This window comes from Euprymna scolopes, chromosome 44 (genome assembly GCF_053919585.1).
Source record: "Euprymna scolopes isolate OS-2025 chromosome 44, ASM5391958v1, whole genome shotgun sequence".
Lineage (NCBI taxonomy): Eukaryota > Metazoa > Mollusca > Cephalopoda > Sepiida > Sepiolidae > Euprymna > Euprymna scolopes.
The window spans coordinates 53643086-53670642 of NC_136525.1; the positions used below are offsets into that span (position 1 = coordinate 53643086).

Here is a 27557-nt window from a genome sequence, read left to right on the forward strand (position 1 = left end):
TTCTGTCCGAAAACCAATTAAGATTTTCACAAATCTCAATACCTCTTGTGTCAAATCTCAAGTCGGTAGCCTGAAAATTAACAGAGTAGTTTGGTAGGGAAATATACACACACGCACAATTTCACTTTTATAGATATATAGATGTTTTGTATGTTCTTTTAGCTTTGTTTTTTGGCCTCTATTCTCTTATCCCCATCATATCGCCCCCACCCACCTAAATAAGTTATTTTTATGGCATCTGCATTTAGATTTAGACACAGATAGTAGGGAAAATCGTATATAGTAGTTGTAGCTAGTCAATTTTTTTTTCTGTGAAATTTTGGCAAGGGGGAATATAGATTAGAGTTCAGTCGAGCACTTGCCATGAAAATAACAACAGAGCAGAGACAAACTCACCATGTCTCTTCTATGGGAAAAAAGTTGCAGAGAAAAGAAAAGGGCATCACACATGAGATTTTGAAGCCAGTTTTGAACCCTATCAAGGCTGGATAAGGTGTACCAAGCAACTCCTTCTCATATCTGGCAACAGTACTCCATTTTAGAGATACAATATATGGCATAATCACACTGACATCTCAGTTCTCACGAGATCACAGAAGTTAAGCAAGGTTGAGTCTGGTTAGTACCAGATGGATGACCATTTGGCAGATGCTATATGTAGGAGGACGTCAACCCCTCCCCGCAAGAACCGTCAAAACCTAGCATTGCCATCTCCCCTGATGGGGATGAAAGCAACTGGGGAGCACTTGTGAGTTTGATATTCCCATGAAACTTTCTCCTTTGGAGGATGCCAGTTCAACTTGCCTCGAGTGCGTGCTGCTCTAGTATAGAGATTGATGGAATTTCATCCATTTCCTAAAAACCTTGCAACCCACTCATTTCAAGACGACCATTATTAGTTTTTTTTTTCTTTCAGGATTCCAACAAAGCTTCACAAATATTGACTTAGAAATTCTTTCTCTGCGACTACACACACTAGCGTGAAGTGGGTGTGCCCAGATTTCAGTTTGCTTTAAGTCGCACAACCTATAACCTTTGTGTACATAAGAGAATCATAATAACCTTTGTCAGTTGACAAAAAAAATAAATAAAAAAAAGGTTTTATTCTTTAATTTTCCACTTCTAAAGAAACAGAAAATTTGCAAGGGAGAGGGAGGGGCATTCTCTAGGAGCAACTCTGACATCTGACCGACTACCCGATATTAACCTCTTTTCTTCCACTTTTTATTCTAGTTTTAATTACCACTTCAAAACAAAACACAAATCTAGACACGGTGCAGAAATCATCCCCTCAACCAAGCGCTTTAAAAGAGGAGACTTTGTTGGTTTAGTCACACTACGCGCCACAACACAGTAGAGTCCAACACCTTCAAAGCAGATGTCCGACCTACGTTTCATCCAGAAATCTATAGTGTTCACTGATTGTGCCATGAATGGCTGCTCATAACTATCTGGACCGCTGCGGACCATTGTGCAGGATTTGCATACATCCGGAATGCTATGTGGTCTATGGAAAATGCTGGCTGAACCCATGGATGAAAGCAGAGGTTTTGTGTATTTTTTGTGTTTAATTAACTGCCTTTATAATTCGATCAAGTGAATTGAACATTTATTTTTTTTTTTTTTATATAAAATCTAAACAAAAATGGGTACTCCTGCAGTATTTTACCCACCGATTTCACGATCTTAGCCGAGCGTTGACGAACGCTTTCGGCGTTAACGCCGACGAAAGCCGAGAATTCGGAGCTCTACGGTGCAAGAACGCTAAAAGTATGTGAATAGCGCCCTGATTGGCTGATAGAGTATCGTACCGCTCGCCATGTTCCGGCGTTTTCCGACGGATGTCGATCAACGCTCGGCTAAGATCGTGAAATCGGTGGGTAAAATACTGCAGGAGTACCCAAAAATGTGAAAGTTGGGCACATTTCTCAAATAGTAAAAGTCGAAACCTTTTCTGTATTTTTACTTTTAATTTTTATATTTTTTGCAAAAGGGGTTACTTCATATCAAGGCCTGGAGGCCACTCAAGGATAAGGGTTAATGTGTATATTGCAATCATTGGGACAGTTGCGTAATAATCGTCTAGTGTTAATTTGGTATAATTAGATTATTTACAAGGACGGTTCAATAAGAACTTGTTAAGTGAGTAATCTTACGACATTACTTTTTCATCGTATGAAAAAAAAACAAGTGAAGCATGCATGGTCCCCCGTGAGTGCACAAAAAAAAAAAAAAAAAAAAAAGACTAAGTCCATCATTTGCCCCACAAGTCCCAAAGGCCTTAACATATGCAAAACTGCTAAATAGACATACCATATTTGTCCAAAATTGTGTGTAAAATAGTCCCAAAAATCGAGTGTTTTTATTAGCCCTAAAAGAGCCCCTGGCGCACACCCAAGAGTTATCGCGAAGTATAGACAAACAAAATTATATAGAAATCAGTTAGTTACAACTTTTCAGAAAGTTTTATAAAAATCCAAGGCATCAATTTATTTTGATAAGCACAAAAGTGTCAATTTTAGCCATTTTAATCTGAAAGTCACCCCTAGGGGATGGAGGGGGGGGGGGCAACCAGAGTTTTCCCAGAAAATCCATTTTGTTACTTTTTTACTCATATCATGTTTAATGTTTGTGCAAAATTTATAGGTCCATCCTCCTTTTTCATTAACAAAAAAAAATAAATAAATAAAAAAAATAACTACTTACTTATGTCGATTTCAACTAAAAGCAATGTTATCTATTTACTAATCATGTTGCAATTAGTTAAATATTAGTTAAATATTAGTTAAATATTAGCAAGACCTGTGGAAATTCCACAGCAGCATCTTTCATATGTAATATATTGCTGCTGGGCATTCTGTGAACGTTCAGCGTGAATAAACTGTCAAAGTATTTATCTAAGTAATATCTGGTTATTACGGTTTATCTCCAATATCCTTATAGGTGTCCGTGATATATTTCCATTGCGTGGACACCTGGCGCGAACGATATTATACCATCTTTAGACAGAACAGATACTACCCATGAATTTTAGTCAGAAGACCAAGAAAGTATATTTTAGTTTCACGTATGGCCCAAAAGTGACATTTAAAATTTTTTTTTTTTTTTTTTTTTTTTTTTTTTTTACATTCTGTCTCCGATGATCAGGATGTCCTATTTAATACAAAAAGGAGGACAAGAGGTGATAACATACTACAAACATTAAACTAGCGTGTCTATATACTAATTTAATGTTATTAATCTTCTATTCTCCTTTTTAATAAATAGGATCTTCCGATCGAATAATCTTTACTCTGGAAACCATTAAAGATACCATGGTATTAATAGATAACTGGAATACAGGGTGCCCCCCCCCCAAAAAAAAACAAAAGCTAAATGGAGGCCATCTAGAACATATGCTGTAGAATGGAGAAAAAAAAGGCCAAAGACCCTAGTGTTTTGATGTGATGTTTTGAATATAATAAACTAGTTATGACCGAAGTTTCATTTCATTCGGACAAAATACTAAGAAATGGGGCCTAATTAGAGTTGGGGACCGTTTTTTTTAGGGGGGGGGGGGATCACCCTGTATTACATAACGCATGTATTTCCATAATTCAACAAAAAAAAAAAAAAAAAAAAAAAAAAAAATGATTTCACTGATAGTAACATGTGACAAACACAAGGAAAATAATTCATTTTTCCTGAATTGACCAAAGTTTTTAAATCTTTTCAGAAATTAATTACCGCTCCTATTATGCACAGTGGTCAGTTTATCAATGTTAGCAAAACTTGCAAATATCCCCCCCCCCCAAAATAAAAAAATTTTTTAATAATTAATTTTCTACATTATAGTTTTTCATAACTTTTGGATATGTTCATTACTGTGATATAACAATTAGAGACCATTGGTTTTACTTGAAATTAAATCCTATTTGGATTCATCAGACTACTGTTCTTTTCACGTTTCAGTTGATGTAACCTCCGACCTTCTTCAGGTGTACCTTGTCGAACTCGGCGACCAAAAAATACAATTGCAAATTACTTAGGACCTCTATCCAGTCATGGCTGACAGAACAAGAGCATGCTATCCCTGTGAAAGAAAGAAATTTGGTCCAAATTCCCCGAGTTTGACAGAAACATTCTCGAGTTCGACAAGATACACCTGAAGAAGGTTGGAGGTTACATCGACTGCAACGTTGCGAAAATCAGACTCAAGATGAGAACAGTAGTCCGATGAACCCAAATAATACGGATAGCCAATCCTCATCTCAAAAAATCAGAAATTCAATATTTCGATTTTTGCTATCATAACAAGGAGTAATAATTCAATTGTACACAATAAATGCATCTCCTTTTTTTTGACTATTTATGCAATTGCAAGTTAACTTATCTGTATGATTGGTTTAAAAAAGGACAACTTTTTTTTTTTATTTTACTTCGGAGTCACCACTTATCAAGGCCCAAAAACCACTCAAGGATAAGGGTTGATGAATGTAAGGTAGTAGTGTAGTGATCGTTAATTGTGTAAATGGAGTAGAATTTGATAATTTATGGGGACGGCTCAACAACTTGTTTACAATGGATTTGAAGGCTACCATGTTGTATTCAACTGAGAAGCAGGCCAACGGAACAGTGTTCCACAGGCAGGCACTATAAAATATCAATCCACGTTTTGATCATTTAAAGTTGAATTCAGCCTTTGAAACTTGTTTTGTAAACATTTATTATTGGAGATACATTCTCTCAAACGGCATTCAAGCGGGGGGGGGGGTTTGTGCGTTTTGTGTTTGAAAAGAATTGTTAACTATATGATTTAATATTTTCAATTTTTTTATAATAAATAATGATTCTTACTTTTTTAAAAATAATGTTATATCGGTTTTACTACCACAACACTTTCTTGTACAGGGTGAAACGATAAAATTGTTGCTCTAGAAAAGATGACATGATTCCATTTCTGTTTGATGAAAACCGGTTTTCTTTTTTGTTGCAGATCATCTATTAGTTGTAGATGAATCCCAAGCACGATAGGAGCCTTCTATCATGTCTGAAAGTGACACAATGTTCAACAAGCGAGATCGGAGATGCGCTGCTACACAACTCGTACTTTCTACCAATCTAAGTTATGACAACCAGACCATTGTCGGCACCCTCAACAAAGCTTCTGGCCACGATTATGGTCTTAGGTGTAGTTTCAAATAAGGGCCACATCATGCCACTTCTCATTTTCAAAGTTGGCTTAAAAGTCAACACCAAAGTGTACGTGGATGTGCTAAAGAGTATGATGATCCCCGGGTGCAATCAAGTGGCCGCTGGCAGACCCTGGGTGTGGCAGCAGGACTCAGCACCAGCCCACAAGTCCAAGCAGACCCAGGCTTGGCTTCAGAAGGAGCGCTAAATTAAAACAAATCATTTTTCTTGTTTCTAATCATTTCAGTAAAAATTCCATTTTTTTTTTTTTATTATAAATTTACTTTGTTTTAATTGACATTATTTTTACTTAATAATTTATATCAGTTTGGTAAAAAAAAAATAAAACTCCATTGATGGCGGCCTACTGCTACGAATTCAGAATAAGGACAAGTGAGGGGGGGGGGGGGAAATGAATAAAATAAAAACAGAGACAAAAAGTACATAAAAAAAAAAAAAAAAAAAAAAACGCAGCTTACATAAAAAAATATTTAATTTTTTCTTTAAAAATAAAAATACTGAATAATCGTGGAGAATGAACTCATTTTAAAACGAGAAATTAATCAATAGATACCATCTCTACATTTGAAAAGTTAAAACAATAAAAAAGGAACACCCCCCCACACACACACACACACACAGAAAAAAAAAAAAAAAAAAAAAAAAAAAACACATCGTACATAAAAATATATTCCCTCCACTTTTTAAAAATCTTTTCTAAATATTTAAAATCAACGAATAAAGCAACTCAGGTTGTGTAGGTTTACAAATGACATATGCATTAGCAGTTAACCGGTGTCAATTGAGAAGTGTCCTCTTTAAATCTCTCAGCTTCCAGGGTCCTTATGCCATACTTGGTCCCAATTCCCGAGTTTGGATGTGTTGTACAGATGTGCCCAAACATGAGTGAGGCTTTCGATCTGCAGCTGTCATGGTTTGTGGGAGGTGCGACGTTGTTTAATTGTGGAAATAATTATATACATGTCAACCAAAGTGTAATTCTGTAATACATGGGAACATGTGAAACGATAAATAATCTAATAATAATCGTTGTGACATTTTCGAATAAATCTCTTTAATAAAAATGAGGTCAAAAGTGAAAAAAAAAAAAATACAATAAAAATAAGATTTGTGAACGACTTGTTTATTGTCAACAGTCAACAAGAATATCAAATTGCTTTAGAGCTCATTTACCGACCTCAGAAACACACTGCAATCATTTAGTTGCTTAGAAAGATTTGCCGACACAAAGGGCCACGAAAAAGTTACGCATTGATGATATACAAGTTAGAATATTTGATTTCCAAGATAGTGTCATTATTAACTCCTTTAGATGGTCGCAACAAATAAAAATTGATTTTTTAGAAAAGTTTCTGTTGGCTAACTAATGACAGTTTGGAACGATGAAGGCAAAGATCTGGTGGCTGTCCCCACATTTCTTTCGTTAGTCATTAGTAGGGCTGTGACAACAATATTCTTTTCATTCTTTGGACTCTCAAGTATATATCCGACACAGTAAGACATTGTCAATCAACCAAGAACCACCTCAGTCGATATAAAAACATAAGATATTAACGGATATATCAGGGCTCTATGGACAAATTTACCTTTAGTTGACCTTTATACAACTAAATATTTTTGTTTACTAGCCAAATAGAAGTTACTAGCAAAACTCATATGATTTTTAGAATACGACATCTTAATTCTGTGACGAGTATGTACATCATAAAGATTTTTCTGTGTGTTTTTTTAAATAAATGTAATTCTAAATATACAACAAATTTTATGTTGATACTTGAACGTATAAACATTCTAATTTCTTCAGATACTTTTTTAAACAGCCTTCGTTAAAAAAAAAAAAAAAAAAAAAAAAAAAAAAAAGAGTATACTGTTCTATTAAACTTTTGTTTTAAATAATTTTTGGAAGATTGTCAGTGAAAGAAATGTAACCGCCAAAATATAAGCAATTCATTATTTCTAGTCGCCATTTTGAAAAATCACTCACAAATATGACTGTTTCACCCGCAATGTAGAGCCCTGTATATACTCAAGAGCCAAAACAATGAAAAGAATATGCTGTTGTTACAGTCCTAGTCATTAGAAATGAGACTGATTAAAGTGTGCTAAGTACTCGGCTTTCGATCAGTGGGGGTTGACAGCTTTAATGCGTTAGGGTTAGCAAATGTATTTTGAGCTGGTTTAACCCACCTCAGGTGAATGCCGTTATATTTATGGTAACGTTCGATTTGTTAGCTTAATGGATCCAAGGTTTCTTTGTGACTCTTGCTTTTCTTATTTGTCCTTTAGTCCTCACATTCCATGAGGGACAAAGGTAAAAGAATTGCCATTTTCTGGGTCAGAATCTATCCACCTGACATACACCTAGTTTTTAACTTTGAATGTGTGTGTGATATATATATATATATATATATATATATACATATATATATACACACACACACACACACACACACTAACAGGCCGCCCCGTCATAAAATACGCATAAATACTACATTTTAATTCATACAGAAACTGAGACATGTGCATGCAAGTATTGTTTTTTTTCTAAACAGTTCACTTCTTGTAAGTAAAAAATAGAGCTAAGATCCAAACCTAAAGACACCAAGTCAAGTACAATAACCATTAAGCCAGCTTGACACAATCTTTAAAAAATGTTTTCAAACCTACTTATTCTTAACAATGTGAACGATTTACGCATTCATGAAGCAGTTGACAGACAAATAAAAATCCGATTACACCCCTCCCCCCATACCAATTTTTCAATTGTGATCCTCTCAGCAGTCCTTTTGTCTGGATGAAAATGGATTAAAAAGTCTTCCACATGTCTGAGTACCCTATATACCAAATTTCAAAGGTTGTAGATCAAACATTCTTTGAGAATTGTCCTCACACACATTCTCACTTTTACAGATATATAGATTAGCTCCTTACACTAAGTGGCTACACATCTTGTCTGGGGGAGATTTCAATTTTTAAAAAAAAAAATAATCAAAAAATCTATTCTCTTTATTCGTCTAAATAAAACGTGTCCATAGATTAATTCCTATTTTAGTCAGAAAAATATTAAAAGAAAATCCTTTTTGCATCAATTAAAAATAAAATATATCTTTCCTTTATTTCTATAAGCTATTAAGATTAAGTATTGTTTTCCTTGTATGTAAAAACTAAATTTGTATACGCGATTATTCTTTCCTTTATTATCATTATTATTGGTTATTATAAAGATTAAGCTTTCCTTTCTTTACTCATAAAGACACATTTGCATATGCGATTATAGAAGGGTCCTGGACACGCACACGTTTTCTTTTATTAAATAGATAAAATTATTTTCAAGAAGCATTTGGTTAGATTTCCAACATACAAGTCAACACCATATTCAAGTGTTTAAGGATTCGAACAAGACCATAAAGTATTCGTTAAAAGTTTGAGGCCAACTTATATAAGCTAATTCCTGCAAAAGGGTTAAATGAGTCAGCTGGTAATGTAAAACACATTTGGCCGCAATTTGGGGTGGGGGTGGGATAAAAAAAAGGGTTGCATACCTGTGACAGGTGCTTCAATGTCGATCATGGTCTTTTCTTGCCTGAGTAAGGCGGCTCCTTCATTAATAATCCGTAACGCGACATCCTCGGTAACTCTGCCTTCCAGTACAAAATGTTGCTTGAGTACCTCTGGCTTTGGCTTGCCTCGAGAGTCAAACACCTCACTCATTGTCAGACGGTGACTCGGCGGAAAAGGTACGCCTGAAACGAAACAAAAAAAAAAAAAAAAAATTACATTATTTGTTCGTCCACTTTCAGCAGCAGTTCACTTTTTTCTTTTTTTTTTTTTTAAACTATATTCAATTCTACCCTTAAAAAAAATCACAATTCATTACTTTATTTTTATTTTTTATTTTTCATCACTCGCCTGAGGATGACTTACAGAGGTCACAAACGTTTGCAAACACAGCAAATTTCTTTTTACACTCGGACAGAATGTTCGGAAACTATCCAATCAAAAAGAAAAAAATGGATTGTTAGGGAAACAAACAAGAGTTGTCTCTGCTCTTCAATGAAACACAAATATATATATATATATATATATATATATATATCACCATTCAATTTTTTCTTCTTCACTCATTTTTCTTCATTCCGCCTTGCCTCAACAGTCGAGTTTTAAATTTCTCCCATTTTTTTACGCACATCTTATCTTTCTTTTAATAATTTTATTGAAATTCATTCCCTTGTATCTATTTGTGAATTATTCCACGGATTTCTGCTTTTTGATTATTTTGGACAATCTTCCAATTACGCGATTCCTTTGGATTTTACTTGTGTGAATGGAAATTTAACCAACTGTCTTGGATTCTGCATTTTGGGATTTTACCGTCATTGGATACTTTACCCTTCAGACTATCCATTCATGTGAAATCACTTTTTTCTTCACTATTCCCTTTGCTTCACTTTTTGTTATCAAGTAAGATCTATGACTTGTTTCATTAAATACTTTTGCAAGCAAAATCCGATCCTGCATTTTGCTAAATCCTACCCTCTGATGAGAAGGAAAGTATTTATTCGAAACTACACGGATTAAGAACTATCCACTTATTAAGTGTTTCCTTTTCAGATTAAATATGTTTTTAACTCTTTTTCAAAGTGTTTTTTAACGTTTTATTAACTACTTGCTCTTATAAGTGGATAGTTTCTTAAAAAATTAATATATAGTTGACCTTTGACAACTAAATATTTTCGTTTACTAGCCAAATAGAAAAGTTACTAGCCAAACCCACATGATTTTTGGAATATGACATCTTAGTTCTGTGATGAATATGTACATCAAAGATTTTTTTTGTATTTTTTTTTAAATAAGTGTAATTCTAAATATACAACAAACTTTATGTTGATACTTGAAGGTATAAACATTCTGATTTCTTCAGATATTTTTTTTAAAAACATCCTTCAAAAAAAAAAAAAAAAAAAAAAAAGGGAAAAAAAGTATATTGTTCTACTAGACTTTTATTGTTTAAATAATTTTACTTTTTTTTTTTTTTAATAAAATGAACAAAAAAAAAAAGTTGAAAAGATATTTTTTCACTAAGTAGTGAACTTTGGAAGATTGTCAGTGAAAGAAATGCAATCACTAAAAAGATGAGCTTTTAATTATTTCTAGCCGCCACTTTGAAAAATCACTTGTAAATGCGACTGTTTCACTCGCAATGTAGAGCCCTGATATATTACACAATTAATAAAGGAGGACTTTATACTCTCCAGTTAAAATGGATGATTTCTGAAAAGTGAATGTAGTAGGTCACACCCAGAATCTAAATAATTTGAATTGAGCTCTAAAGAAGGTAAAAAATTTGGTTTTAAAGAATTTAAAAAAAAAATAGATGAAATAGAAATAAAAATGTCACAAGGTAAGAGTAAATGTCCCATTGGCAGAGATAAAATTCACTTTTGACACGTAGGTAATAAAAAATGCGAACACTTGGGATTTTTAAGTGTGGACAAAACTGAATGGTGTTGGTGGTGTGGCTATGGCCAATATGATTTGGCCATTAGAGAAAAGGAAAGAGTTTCATGAAACAATGGCTTCCTTGTAAAATGGAGGAGAGGCTGACAGTTGTTATAAAATAAACTATTAAATGTGAGATTGAGGAAACAATCGAATGGCATGTCTAGACTCGGTTCTTTATTCACCATGGGGAACGACCGCTTAACAAATAAGCATTAATTACATGTACAAATAAATTACGAGACAACGTCGCGTGTGTGTGTGGGGGGGGGTGCGCTTTCTTTTACTATTAACTATTTATTGAATCAACAGCTTAAACTAAAACATTTTATTTTTAAATCCAATTAAAAAAAAAATAATAATTTCATAAAAATTTTTGTTTCTTCTCTATAAAGTACCTTAAGGTATTTCATGTTTGTACGTACGTTATCACCTTTCACATGTGCAAATAGTTCATAATAGCCATATAATAATATGTACGCACATTATCACTTCATACATTTAAACAGGAAGTGACGATGACTAAGTGGTTAACATCACACACTGACAACCTGGATGTGCTCAAGTTTAAATCCAGTTCGTTCAACAGAAATATTTTCATCATGTCAGTACCCAATGTCTTTCTAGAAAAAAATTCTAATTCAAAGTTAAATTCTACCAAGTACTCTATCCACTATGTCATGGGTCTTTGCGGACAATTCTAGTATATTGATTTTATTTTCATTTCCTTTAATTAAAGCACATTTAGATTTAGTAAAAATATAAGCAAGGACTAAACTTTAAAAAAAAAAAAAAAAAAAAAAAAAAAAAAAATTAAAGTTTTTTTTTTTTACAAACCCTTTCTACAAATCACAAATATACAGGTCGGTAGAAGTTAACAACTTATCATTCCTTGTGTTTACGTGGCATCAAGTGGCGGGCACTGATTTGTAATGTTATGATCAAACAAAAGTAAACATGCTTCAATTAATAGCAAACTTCTGTCTAATAAGACAATGACATTCTGCATCTAGTCTGGTGCACCGCAACATCTGCTGTGGTTATACAGTTCGAAGCTGGTTTTCCAGATGCAGGCCTGAGCAAGTGATAAGGAGACATAATTTGCCCATTTACCAGGATCCTTCTCGCTGTACTGCAGACAAAGTTCGACAGAAAAGCAAGCCAATACAGTCGGAGCCAGCGCAGCTGCAAGAGTTGCTGGAAAATTATTGCAGTGCTTTATCCTTTTTTTTTGGGGGGGGGGGTACTCCCTTAACCTTTGCCTTTCCCAAGACATCCACAAGGCAATGAAGCTATTTGTTGGTGAAATTTTAAAAAATCTTCATTGTAGCCATATATATATGGTTGTTATATAAAGGACAAAATGGTAACGCACATTTTTTGCGTGTCCACAAAAGGCTTTTTAGGTGGGAGTTCTCGTGTCACTCAGATTCCAGGAGAAATTTTCTTATACTTTCCAGATCATAATATCTCAGATTCGCAAACAGACATCGCCTATCTTTTTTTCTTTTTTTTTTTTTTTGATAGGGTTAAACAAAATTCCCACCTTGCCGTTCTTTCGGGTGTTTGTTTGTCTCTTTCGTATACTATGGACATATCACACTCCTATAACGATATTGGAGATAAACCGTAATAACCAGATGTATTCTGACACTACATTAACCAGATTACTTTGATAAATATTTTTACAGTTTTAACAAAAGGGTTACAATAATATTGTAGGTTCTCCATTTATGTTAAACGTTCACAGAATACCAAGCAGCAATATATTACACATGAAAGATGCCACTGTGGAATTTCCACAGGTACTGCTAGTATTAGTATGAACACTGACAGAGCATAATTTTTATTTTTCCGTCATATTTGATAGAGAGTGCACTAGTAATATATAATTCAACTAGCCAATGAATTGTTCTTTCGGAATATTTTCTTTTGTGCGTAAAAAAAGGTGGAGTTGTTAATATTTGTCTGGTTTTTCGATGGCGTAAAGTGGACTACTCCTTCAAATGTGATAATTAAGCAGTAGACCACTTATCTACCATTAAAAAAAAAAATTTTTTTTTTTTATACATTTTTCAAGCAAGGTCTAACTAACACTTCCTTTGGAATTCCATGGCATTAGGATAGGCGCGTCTATTAGTAATAATTATAGCTCAGTATGTATAATAAGTAGGGCTATGACAAGAGAATATTCTTTTCATTATTTTGACTCTCGAGTATATATCAGTTAATATCTTATGTTTTTATACAGAGTGATGTGGTTCTCAATAGATTAACTATGTCGGATATATACTAGAGAGTCCAAACAACGATAAGAATATTCTGCTGTCATAGCCCTAATAATAACTACGGCCATTCTGTGTTTATACATGCATTGTTACACTCCGCCCCTTATTTGAAAGATGAAATCACCCAAGATGCAATGCACTTAAGCCCATGGATTTTTAGCCGCCGGACCCAAAATCAACAGAGATTAGACCATTCTTGTAATGACCTGGTCCCTGTTGATTGTGGTGTAAAGCTGGTTCTGTGCAGTTCTAGGAGGTCTTAGCCATCTCTCCTTGAGAATTGCTAATCACTTGAGGCATCTTGCTGGGAATGCCGAAAGGGCTGCACAGACATCTTTTGCAATCAGAGGGGTCCCACTATACAACACTGACTTTTTTCAATCCCACTTTTCCGACCCCAGTATTACAGTTTTAGCGGTGAAAGAAAACTAAATACCCACGCAAGATGCAATGCATAAAAACTAATATTTTAAATTTTATTTGATGTTGGATTGAACATAAAACTAAAATACATTTTGGACTAGGATCAAAGTGCAGTATCTGTTAGGGGTGGGGGTGGGGATCTGCATTTGTGCAGTATGTCCACAAAATGGAAAGCTGTCACAAATTTCTACAAAGGTTTTGGAGACAGGTACTCATAACCAGATATATTCTGAAATTACATGAACTAAAGTCCTTAGATGTGTCTCATGTTATATGTTTATCTATTTTCAAAATAAAAGCATTCTTGTATGTATTTGAAATATAATTTCTTTATCAACTTGGATCAGTGCAAAGCTTTCGACAGGGTTGACCATCGCTTCCTGGCATCTGTTTTAAAGACTGCCAGTTTTAAATCGGACTTCCGCAAATGGATCTGTACTGTGTCGCACCCCAACAATAGTAGTACAGGTCAACATAAAGCGCTCAAAATCTTTTGCTATCTCCTGGTCAGTGTGTCAGGACTGTCGGCTGTCACCCCTGCTTTACGTCCTTGCATTGGAGTCACTACTTTGCAAGCTAACAGAGTGGCAAGTTCGGTTCTTCACAGAATTGCTTTGCCTGATGGAATGCTGGCCAGAGTCTCTGCATTTGCCAATGACATCACCGTCTGTGTCGGGTTTCCCAAATGTAGAGATGGTCACAGAGGTGCTCACTTATTATGAATCTATTACAGGAGCCCAAGTCAGCCAATCGGTCAGTCTGCAGTTCAGTGCCTGGAGCAGTGTTACTACCCTTCCAGCACCTTTCAGCTAGACAGATGGCAGGGTCTGAATCGAATGCATCCAACTCTAAAAGAATTGGTCGAAGGTACAGTCAAAGGTTGAAGCGTTGGTCAACTGATTTCGAAGGAAACATTCCTTAAAGGATAAAGACATGCACCATTTCCTCTCATCCTGCACTGCCAGTACATCCTCATCCTGTGAAATACCTGAAGGCCCTCCAGCATCTCCTGTTCTTTTTATTTTGGAACAGGAAGAGGCATTAGGTTTACAGACAAATTTGTATTCAACACAAATGTGAGAGAGGCTTGGGAATGCCCCATTTGGCACGTCATTGAGATGCCAAGAGGCTGGCTTTTCTGAATCAAATATTGACAGGAATCTGCGTGGAAACCTGCGGTCGATAGCGCCTTTCCTGACCTCATTTGGTTGATGGTCGTCGTTGTAATGGCGGTATGTCAACGAGGTGCTGGCTTGTATTTATCCCAAGCATCCGCACCTGCTGAATGTGTGCTACATCATCCACAATATCAGCCCACTGTGGGACAGGGAGAGACAAGTGGGGTTTCTTGCAATCCTGGCCGTAGCACGAATGATGGTGTGGACATCATATCTGAATGAGAACGGCTTTGAATCTTTTGCCGATCGCATTCTTTAAACGACAATCGAAGGTCAAGATTAAATGTGATAGAAAAAGATGAGGTTTTTGAAAATAGATGGGCAAAAAGAGGGAGCTTGTCTACACAGAAAAGTCTAGAGGGAGTACACATTCCCTGCTTGAGCATGGCGCACGCAATTCCTGGCCATGTCGGACCCCAGTCCGAGATAAGCCTCTTAGTTGAGTGTATGTCCCCCTCCCAATAGGAAACCTCCTAGATGCCCAGTCCATTTTTTTCTTTTCGTCCCTGGCCTCCCCCAAATTACATTCATCTTGGAAGGACATGATACACTCCCCAACACCCCCACCCTATTTTTTCTATTTCCATTTAGATTTCAGCTGCACTTAGAGATTGGCTTGCTTGTTTTTGGTTCCAAAAACAAACCGGAAAACAATGACCGATTTATCATTTAGAAATAGTAGGAGGGCCTTACTAACACTTGTTTTTTTTTTTGTTCCCTCCCCGATAGCAATGAAATTATTGTTTATAAACGATTTTATATATATTTAATAAGAAAAAAGAATTGATAATTGATTTGAGAATTTTATGTAGAACTATCCCTGGAGTGAATGCGGTATTATGGTGACTATCCTAGCTAGGAATCCTTAAGTAACAATGATTACCACAGACCTTCCCCTTGTCACATTTTTGAATAACCTTGTGCCTAATATAGTTTATGATAACTTTATATTCACTGTAAAATTTTCTAAAGTGTAGTATCTGTAGGCTGATGAATTTCTATGCTGTAATTTTTTTTTAGGTCACTTGAGGTAATTGAGGAAATCCTGAGACCCTTCAGAAAAGTAAGTCAGCAGGTTATCAATATCCACAATATCAGTGTGATCTGATCCCAAAAATTTTCATGTAATTATCTCCTTAAAAAATTCAAAATACGAACAGACAAACAAACAAAAAAAAGTGCTGCTTATATTATAAGTGGATTTTTATATACGTGATGCTTAGTTTTTTCAGATTGAATGAAGCCGTTGCGATATGATGCTCATCCTTGTACATATATCTCCCTGGATATCTTTGGATAACACTGTCCGGTTGGGAAATGTCAGTCCCTTAAGTTTTATATATTTTTTTTTTATCAGATCCTTGACAGAAATATCTAATTTCATGTTAATAGAAGTCACAAACTGGGATAACATCGTAAAAAGGGCCAGGACGTGCATCATGCAATAAGGCTGATGAATTTCTACACTGCAATATTTTTTTTAGGTCACTTGAGGTCATTGAGGAAATCCTGAGACCCTTCAGAAAAGTAGGTCAGCAGGCTATCAATTGTTATGTGCACAGCCTGAAGTGCACTTCACACCGATAACAACGAAACTACATTCCATTTGATAGTTTAAGTGAGCATTACGTCTTCTAGCAATTTCTGAATGCATTTTACTTTGCCTGCTCGTTTGAGATTAGCACAGAGGTAATAAAGAAAAGTAATCTGGTTTATCTGAAATGGAACACCTACATCAAATCCGTGGCCAAGGCTTCTGAAAAAATGGTGGGATCATTCTGCCACTCCAGTAGATATTTCACTGCTGATGCAATTCTCTATCCTTGTAAAAGCCAAGTACGCTCCAGGATGGAATACCGTTGTCACATCTGGGTAGGAGCTGCTAGAAAGACCTTATCCTGCCTTGACACAGAGTTCAAAATAGACTTCGTAACATAATGGAGGATGCCCTTTTCTCTTCCCTGCAACCTCTTTCCGACAGAAGAGACGTTGAACCTGTCTCTGCTTTATTGTTATTTTCATGGCAAGTGCTCATTTGAGCTCCAATCAAAGGTCCCCCACCTTGCCAAACTTTCACGAGAAACACTCGTCTAGTTGAAAACACTATCAATAATTTCCCCCACTCTTTATCTGTGCCTAAACCTAAACGTAGATTGCATGAACAAAGCTTTTTTTCTTAGAACTGCATGCATGTGGAACTCTTCTGTTTGCCTGCTTTCCAACTGATTACAATATGGTTGTTTTCAAGTCCAATGTAAACAAGTTCTTGAGTCGTCCCCTTAAGTAATCCAATTTACTAAATTTCCACTACTAACGATTACTACGTCATTGTCCCATTGACCACTGTACACTCATTAAAACTTGTCAAGGCCCAGAGGCCACTTAAGTATAAGTTTTTGTAAAAGAAAAAAAAAAAAAAAATTATTTCTTTGCAGACTATTAACTTCATCTTCAAAGCTGTTTCACCATGTTTTGACCAACTAATCCTCTGGCCTACTTTGGGTAGGATCGAAACTCCTATTTTCAGACAATGCTCACCTGGAACCATAGAGACACAACGCCTCTATCCACTGCAATTAAATTCAGGAAATGACCAAAGAAAACATGGGAGAAAGAATGGATTTGAGAAAGGGGGATAAATAAAGACCTGGCTAGAGATATGTTCGTTTGGAAATCAATTTCTAAAAACCGTCCAATATATAATAGCATTTAAAATGGTTTGGTTGTTTTGTTTTTTTTATGGCATATCAAACTTTTTCGGGTTATTTAATGCCAAAGAATCTGGTCATTTTGGAAAAATAAAGATTTCTTCTTTATATCTTCAAATTCATGGTGTTTGGTTTGGTTGTTTTGTAGAGAAAAATTGTTCTTTTTACAGGACCAAAAAAAACAAAAAAAAAAAACAAACATTAACATCATTGTTTGTTGCATTTTAGGTCAGGAAGCCGTTATCCTCAGACAGCCCGATCTGATAGGCAGCAAACATGTAAAACTGATATGTAATCCATCCCGGGTTACACTGACATGTTGAAAATTGATTTCGCTGTGAAGGTTAGTTAGTATAAAAAGAGTTAAAGGGTTAAGTGCTGAGGTATGTCAAACTCTGTAGCCGGGGGGGGGGTCAACAATAGCACCTGAAATAGGTACTTCGGGTTAATGTGAAAGAAAGAGCATGAAAGAAAGAGGAACATATCTTTTCTCTCACATGCAAGTCAGTCTGATTTCCAATTTTTAGACGGAACATAAGTGTCAAATTGGCGAAAAAATGCGTCAGAAAAAGAAACGCAAAAAAGCTTGAGCCAATAAGACGGAATAAATTTGTGCCAGAAAATCGGCGTTGTTTTTTGTTTTTGTCTTAGATGTTCCCAGATCAAGATAACAGAAAAAAAAAAAAAAATATGGTGAACTTTATCACGTGCGCACACACACATACACACACATACATACACACACATATCACAATTACAGACAAAGAGACACACGTAAAAAGATATACACGCAACAGACAAAATCCTCCTCCCCGCTATACTACAACGGTAGTTACACCTAATATGTTTAGGCATATTACGAGGCCACTGCGTCCAACGTAAGGTCGGTTTCATTGAGATGCTTTATTCAATATCGTTCAGTCGATAATCTTGGTTTTATTTACTTTCTTGTTTCTGAAACCATCTACTTTTATGGGATGAAGTTTAAATTATAGACAGAAAAACAATGGAGAGTAAAATGATTCAAAGAAACAGAACCTATGCTAAGCAGACCTAGTATAGAATTTAACACAGTATGGAAAACAGGAAACGATTAATTATAAATAATATAAGTAAACAGTAATACGTTGAAATACGAATGCACTAAGATACGATTTTTTTTAAATACGATGATACATCATATCTATATTTACGCTCTAAGTAACATTATTTTGGAGATATGATCCCAAAAATTGCACGACCCAAGAAAAAAAAAAAAAAAATGCAAAATGCAGAAGAGACGTTGCGAGCCTATCCTTGTTTTATCGTTATTTCCATGGCAGATGCTCGTCTGAACTCCAATCTCTGGTCCCCCCTCGCCAATCTTTCACGAAAAACACCTGTCTAGCTGAATCCACTGTGAAAAATTTCCCCCACTCTATATCTGTGCCTAAATCAAAACGCAGATTCCATGAACAAAGCTTCTTTCTTAGAACTGCACGCCTGTGGAACTCTGTTCCATCTGCCTGCTTCCCTCCGGACTACAACTTGGTTGTCTTCAAGTCCAATGTTAACAAATTCCTAATGAACCGCCCCCTTAAGTAAACATTTCAGCAAATCTCCTCACTAACGTAATGTACTTGCAATAACCCTTATCCCTGAGTGGCTTCCGGGCCTTGATAAGTGGTGATCACTGTGTAAAAAAAAAAAAAAAAAAGAAAAAAAAAAAAAAGAAAAAAAAAAAAAAAAGAAAAAAAAAAGAAAAAGAAAAGGTGTTTGTGTACATGTATAGTAGCCTAGCCTATGTCTGCCCTCTTTCCCTGCCTCCTGCTCTTCTTAGCTCACCTTCGTTAGCTGCTCATCTGTCTCAATGATCAGTTGGTTATAATTTTATTCTTTATTTTTAATTCATCCTTTCTGTTACATTAAGACTTAAATATTAAACATTCAGTAAGTTCTTTCAACATTTTTATTTGTATATAATCTTGACCCTTTTTAACTACCATATCGTGTGTGTGTGTATGTGTGTGCGCGCATGTGGTCGTCTTGCTTCTCTCCCTCCTTGCATGATTCCTGTACTCTAAAACTCACCAAGATGGAAAGTACAACTTTTATTAACATTTATTATTATATATCAATTTCAGTGTCATTGTTGTATTTTTCTTTTTTTGGTGATTGTCGAGTGTAATTTGTTTTCGATGAATTTCTTACTCTTGGAACGGATTAATTCCATTTCTTTTAATTCAAATGGGAATATTTATTCCAAGATACAATTTTTTCGATATATGTCGCCGGTCATCGAACAAATTAAATTTGTATCTCAAAGCCTTACTGTCTCTATATATCTATAAAAGTGAAATTTGTGTGTGTGTGTGTGTGTGTGTGTACATTTCCCTATCAAAATACTCTGTCAATTTTCAGTCGACAGACCTGAGATTTGACATAAGGGGGTATTGAGATTTGGTAAAATCTTAATTTTCGGCCAGAAATTTGGCTGTCAAAGGGTCAAAATTCAACGATTTGACCTTTGAAAACTCTACCAAACTCCTCTGCTAATTTTTGGGTCTAAACATTTTGGATGTACGTTACTTGGACATGGATCAAATTTTTTAATTTGATTTGAGCCCAAAACAATAAATGTTAAGGGGGTAAAATTGGGATCAAAGTTAAAAGAATTTGACCTTTGTGGTCTCTACCAAATTACTCAGCCAATTTGTGATCTAAACATTTGAAAGTTTACATGAAGTATATGCAGACATAGGGCAAGCTTTTTAATCAGTTTTTTTTACCGAAAATTTAGCTGCCAAGGGGTCAAAGTTAAAAATATTTTACCTTTGCAATCTCTCGCAAACGATTCAGCCAATTTTGGGTCTAAACATTCGAAATTGTACATAAAGGGTATTCAGACATGCACAAAGCTTTTTAATCAGTTTTTGGGCGAAAATTTCGCTGCCAAGAGGTCAAAGTTGAAAGAGTTGATCTTTGAGACTCTACAAAATTCTTCCGTCAATTTTGGGTCTAAACACGAGTCAAACTTTTTAATATATACACACACATTATATATATATATACACACACACACACACACACACACACACACACACACACACATATAAAGTTATGAACAGTATAGGGCCCAAGCAAAGCCAGGCTGAATTGCTAGTGTAGTAATACATAGTACAAAAAAAAACATGTGGTAAATACAAAAAGATTGCATATATAAAAACAAAAATAGGTTTAACGCTCCTAAAATTCATACTATGGCATAGTGGATAATGTACTTGGTAAATACATTTGTAAGTTACACTCTTCTGGATGTTTAAGGTTCAATCCTCAGTGTGGATAATACTCAGAGTACAATTGCGAATTACTTAGGACTTCTATCCTGTGATGGTTGACAGAACGAGAACATGCTATCCCCACGCATTATATAAAGCATTCCCTTCAAAATTACATACAGATTTCCAAGTTTAGCAAGATACACCTGAAGAAAGTTGGAGGTTACATCGACTGAAACCTTGCAAATAACACAAAATGAGAACAGTAATCTGAAAAATTAAAAAAAAAAAACATTTGAAGAGGAAGACAATTCAAGTGCAGATTTTATTTTTTATGTTCTTTCAACACGAAAAAAAAAAAGAGGAAGACAAGTTATAATCTTTGTCAAGTAGGAAGATATAATTTGGTGAATCGAGGTCAAGCAGAATCAACTCAACAACACGCCAAACACATCTTAACATAAAAATTTTTTAAAATAATTTACATCGAATTAAAACCGCAAATAACAAACCGCACTATTGTGATCATTTTTATATCTATGGAGATATTGTGTTTGTTTTTCAGGGATGCAATTGCAAATAATTATTTATCTCCTCCATCTTTTTACTTCGTAACCCCAATTGCACCCGTTGCACCCGTTGGCTGGAGTAACCAGTGAGGTAGCCAACTGAAGATGTAGATTAGAACAGTAAAGACAGACATGGAGCTAGTGATATGTAATCTATCCTGGGTGACACCAGCATGTTGAAAATTGTGATTTCTGCTATGAAGGTTGGTTACCGCAGGAAAAGAAAGAGAGAGAGCATGAGAGAAAGATATCTTTTCTCTCGCATGCAAGTCAGTCTGGTTTCTGATTTTGGTCTGAGCAAACATGTCGAGATTGGCGCAAAGAGGCGTTGGAGAAAGAAACGTAAAAAAGAGTCAAGAATGGCCAATAAGAAAGGATGGGCACCGCCAACACTGAGAAAGAATAAACTGAGCATTAATTTAAAAGAAGCCTCCGACATGTATTTTGTGCATGTGGTTCCCTTTGCAGCTATGAGCGACGAAGCCAAGAGGCAAAACAAAAAGGTATATCGTTTGGTTATGCACACAAATACTAACTAGACGATAAGACATTATAAACACGGCCATATACAGATACTAGACGTATCACGATTACATATATAGATACAGACAGAGACACGCACCCACACAGGTCTATCACACAGATACAGACAAAACAGACGCATGTAATGAGATATACATGCAACAGACAATATCCCCCACCCCCTGAAATCTTACATTAGTTTCTGGAATCAGAAATGGCTTAAGTATGTCAACGATTCAGTTACCGATTGGTGGACTGTCAGACTCAATTAAATTCATCCCACGTACATTACTAAACTATTATGCATTTTAACCAACCCATTCAGCAAAACAGTGTTTGCTAATTAGCCATGAGACTAGAGTTCAATCTTTCGTTAAGTCATACAAAAATAAAAAAAAAAATAACTAAACACCATTTCCCCTTGTTATATAGTCAGCATTCTAAAACGACTGGGAGGGGGGGGGCATTGTCCGGGGTGTTTGGAGGTGTGTACTGAGAAAAAAAAAAAAAAAAAGTGTTAGTAGGCAGGGAGGCTCGAACCCGTGATGCAAATGTGGAAAAGAAAGTGAAAGAAAACCTGAACTCTTACCGTTACGCTACGACGACAAAGGAATTGAGAAGCGTTCAAATTTAGCGATGTCAATCAAAAAGTTGTCAACTCAATGATAATTAAATTGAGAATCAGAGGAGGCGGTGCAGAAATGAAAGTGGCTTTTAAATCTGGCCTCTGGCTAGTGAAGCTTTCTGCTTTCACTCATGTTTATTTGCTTCCCCACGAGGTCGTTCCCCCCCTAAAAAAAAAAAAAAGAGGGGGGGGGGACTCTGGCAGCGCTGAAATGAATAGCAATTGTCCAATATGAAGAGTCTCCCTGACATTGATCAAACCTAATTGCTTTCAGGACGCCCCGGCATGAAAGGCCAGGAACTGTACTTTCGCTCCTACTAGGTTCGCTTTATTTATATGAAAAAGACGAACAAACACGCGAAAAGACGAGATAACATGAATTTTTTAAACGTCGATGTAAAATAAATGTAGATATGACGTCCGTTCGCAAATCGTAGATATTATAATCTAGGGAGTATATAAAAAGTTCTAAAAAATAGTAACCCTCTCGAGACTTCCCCCTCTCCCAAGCCTTTCTTGGGCATACAAAAACGCCACTTTTGCCTTTTATACATATAGACGAGGATCAAGAGTGAGTGGAATGATCCCAAGAGAAGAGTAACACTCTCCCCTACATCTCAGTGTAGTAGCTAATAAAAAGTAACCTTAGAGTTACCCTTGACTATGGACGACCATTTTAACTATTATTAGGTGGAATATATTTCAAAGAAGGGGAGATTAGAAAAGGGTATACTTAAGACGTGCCCAAACTTTCAGGATACCATGGGGCTCCTGAACCAGGCAAAGTTTATTCACGGAGCACTAACAAGATAACTTTTAAAATAAACATGAAAAACACTCATTTAAAATTTTAACACTTACTAATGATAATGTTTACAACCATTAATCAAATATTTGTTGCATTTTTTGTGAATTTTTTTTTTTTTTCTTTTTCCATCTAAAACCATCCTGAAACTCTTTACATCTGTAGTTATGTATCAAATTTCCAGTAAAAAAGATCCATAATTTAATTTCTGTAGTCATTTCAGTTTTCCATATAAAGCATTTTGATCCTCTTTAAGAAAAGTTTCTGGAGCATCTCAGCTTCACTCACAAAGCCCCAGGGCTCCGTGGAGCTCCACAAAGCCCAAGGGCTCCGTGGAGCTCACTTTGAGAAACCCTGGTCTACTTTATGCTACTATTTGATGCCGAGGCAGATATGAATTTGTAGCTGACCACTGAATATCCAACGGTTTATGCTGTCTAGTATTCGAAATGGTCACCCATCTAAGTACTGACCAGGCTCAAGGTTTCTTAACTTTGCTAATCCATTGGGAACAGTCAGTTCAACGTGATGTAAGCTTTTAGTCATAGCAGAATTAAATAATAAAGCAAACTTGAAGAGAAGCGTCTAACCCTGGGGGTTGATTTCATGATAATCCTCGGAGGTTTATAGCTGAAACATTAACTTGTAAAGAGTATTTGTGTTAAGAAGCATTGATTTATCTTGCGTACGAGTTGATTCGACAACAAAGTTTGTCAATAAAGACAGCAGTGTGAATGCACTGGCAGCACCCATCAAAAACGTTGCGCAAACACATTATTGCGAAATTAATGAAATACATGGTGTGCCACAGAAATGTCCAGAGTTAAGCGAAAATGTTCACATTACGTTTCTCAATTATTGAGAGGCGGATTTATTATCTTTATAGATTCTGTTCCTGCCTTAATCCGTACGTTACACTTTGGAAAAGGCCAAATACAATTTTTGAGAGCCAAACTGCTTAAAAAAAAAAAAAAAAAAAAAAAAAAAAAAAACACCTCTCTTCCCCTTTAATCTTGATGCACATATTGCATATATATGCATTTCGTACTATCGTGCTCATGTTACAGCTTAAATGCAGATGCAATATTAACTCTGAACGCGAGTCATCAATATGTGTACGTGTTCTGGCTTTATTTAAATGGCAGAGCCAGCCACTACATTACACTAATATATATATATATATATATATATATATATATATGTATGTATAAATAAATAAAGAGTCCCTACTTATCAAGGCCCGGAGGCCACTCAAGGATAAGGGTTAAAGAGTGCACAGAAGTCAATGGGGACAATATCATAGCAATCGTTAGTAGCGGTAATTTGGTAAATCGGATTACTTAAGAGGAACGGTTCATCAAGAATTTGTTTATGTTGGACTTGAAGACAGCCATATTGTAGCCAGCTGGAAAGCAGGCAAACGGAAGAGTTCCACAGGTGTGCAGTTATAAGAAAGAAGCTTTGTTCATGGAGTCTACGTTTAGGTACAGATAAAGAGTGGGGGAAATTATTGATAGTATTTTCAGCTAGACGAGTGCTTTTCGTGAAAGTTTGATGAGAGGACCACAGACTGAAGCTCAGATGAGCACTTGCCATGAAAATAACGATAAAGCAGAGACAGGCTTGCAACGTGTGGTGAAGAGGTTGCAGGAAAGAGAAAAGAGCATTCCTCACTAGGCTACAAAGTCTATTTTGAACTGCCAAGGCAGGAGAAGGTCTTTCTAGCAGCTTCTGCCCAGATGTGGAAACAGTACTCCATCCTTGGATGTACCTGGCTCTTATATTGGTAGAGAATTGTATCAGCAGTGAGAAATCTACTGGATCGATCGAAGGATCCCACCATTTTATCAGCAACCTTGGCAACAGATTTGATGTACGTGTTCCATTTCAGATCAGGAGTAAAGGTCAAGCCCAGAAGCTTGCCAAAACCTGGAACCTTCCCAAAACAAGAGCCATTCATTTCAATTGATGCCAGACAGGGATCAGAGCATTGATGTAAAGATAGAAGCTTAGTTTTTGATGCATTAAAATTAACCAGCCACCTCTTTCCCATTCTACCACGTGCTCAAGATCAGAGGAGAGAGAATCAGAAAGAACTTAGTCGTTTACGGCCTTTGATGTGCTGCCATAGATGGTAGTGTCATCAGCATAAATGTCTATGAATGATGTAGGGATGTGATTTAAAAAATCATTGCTGTAGATCAGGAAGAGAGTTCGGCCCAAGACGGACTCTTGAGGGACTCCAGCGTTAATATTGTGAACTTCTGATTTCTGCCCATCAACCACTACTCTTATGAACCTATCAGAGAGAAATTTAATAATTAACACATTTCCAGCTACATCATAGCTGGAGATCTTGTGAATATATTGGGTACAATATAATAATGAATAGAATATTAGCTCTATAATAATAAATATCAAATATGCATAAATTAAAATATTTTATGACCAGGCCCTGCTGGCCGAGAACTATAATATATTAGGAACCATACAATAATCAATAGAGAATTGACTCTATAATAACATGTAAATTGGCATTAATTAAAATATTTAACTAGCAGTGCCTACTGACCATAAAAAAAGGCTTTGGATATTTCAAGATTTCAAGGTAGTTCTAATAAAATATTCATATTTTAAAAACCAACACACTAAGTCCTCAAAATAACACCATTTTGTTCGGAAATGAATATCCTTTCACATGCTTTAATAAATAATAATCTACACAATATATCTGAAGAGTTTTTAGGAAAGTAATGATAAAAATGTTAGCATTATGAAACCGTCATTTTGTGTCAGTTTTATTTTAGATCTCCCGCAGTGCTTTGAAGCTTGCTACCAATCCCTTAGGAGACATTCCATCATGAAAATTTGTAAAAAAAATAAAAAATTAGAAAAAACATCAATTATTATTGGTGTATGAAATAAATTAGTCCATTTTTTTTATTTTTTTATTTTTATCTTAAAAAAACAAAACAAAAAAACTTCAACATGAAATATTTTCACCATTTTTTTCTATTTTTAGTACGAAACAAATTAGTGTTTTTATTATTTTTATGCATTAAAATGATAATTCTATGTTGGTTACTCTTTTGGTACCATCGGATTTTACATGGCTTCTTCCCCATAATTTCAAACACTTCAGTGAAAAGTAAATTTTACTAATAACACTGATAATTAAAACTGCCAGCTTGAAATCAACGAGTTACGTTTATGTTAAAAGAAAAATGAATTACCCCATATACAAAAATGGGGAAGAAAAATGAATTACCCCATATACAAAAATGGGGAAGAAAAATGAATTACCCCATATACAAAAATGGGGAAGAAAAATGAATTACCCCATATACAAAAATGGGGAAGAAAAATGAATTACCCCATATACAAAAATGGGGAAGAAAAATGAATTACCCCATATACAAAAATGGGGAAGAAAAATGAATTACCCCATATACAAAAATGGGGAAGAAAAATGAATTACCCCATATACAAAAATGGGGAAGAAAAATGAATTACCCCATATACAAAAATGGGGAAGAAAAATGAATTACCCCATATACAAAAATGGGGAAGAAAAATGAATTACCCCATATACAAAAATGGGGAAGAAAAATGAATTACCCCATATACAAAAATGGGGAAGAAAAATGAATTACCCCATATACAAAAATGGGGAAGAAAAATGAATTACCCCATATACAAAAATGGGGAAGAAAAATGAATTACCCCATATACAAAAATGGGGAAGAAAAATGAATTACCCCATATACAAAAATGGGGAAGAAAAATGAATTACCCCATATACAAAAATGGGGAAGAAAAATGAATTACCCCATATACAAAAATGGGGAAGAAAAATGAATTACCCCATATACAAAAATGGGGAAGAAAAATGAATTACCCCATATACAAAAATGGGGAAGAAAAATGAATTATCCCATATACAAAAATGGGGAAGAAAAATGAATTACCCCATATACAAAAATGGGGAAGAAAAATGAATTACCCCATATACAAAAATGGGGAAGAAAAATGAATTACCCCATATACAAAAATGGGGAAGAAAAATGAATTACCCCATATACAAAAATGGGGAAGAAAAATGAATTACCCCATATACAAAAATGGAGAAGAAAAATGAATTACCCCATATACAAAATGGAGAAGAAAAATGAATTACCCCATATACAAAAATGGGGAAGAAAAATGAATTACCCCATATACAAAAATGGGGAAGAAAAATGAATTACCCCATATACAAAAATGGGGAAGAAAAATGAATTATCCCATATACAAAAATGGGGAAGAAAAATGAATTACCCCATATACAAAAATGGGGAAGAAAAATGAATTACCCCATATACAAAAATGGGGAAGAAAAATGAATTACCCCATATACAAAAATGGGGAAGAAAAATGAATTACCCCATATACAAAAATGGGGAAGAAAAATGAATTACCCCATATACAAAAATGGGGAAGAAAAATGAATT

General features: G+C 35.3%; 1 protein-coding gene across 7 annotated transcripts in view; it reads right to left on the reverse strand.

The window, feature by feature from the left end:
* The window catches only part of LOC145268614 (protein phosphatase 3 catalytic subunit alpha-like), a 435971-nt gene that overhangs the window by 362880 nt on the left and 45534 nt on the right, over positions 1-27557 (reverse strand). For all 7 annotated transcript variants that reach the window (XM_080124090.1, XM_080124087.1, XM_080124089.1 and 4 more), the window contains exon 2: positions 8736-8936. In XM_080124090.1, coding sequence (XP_079980216.1) covers positions 8736-8936 — 201 coding nt within the window. The remainder of the gene's footprint in view (positions 1-8735; positions 8937-27557) is intronic.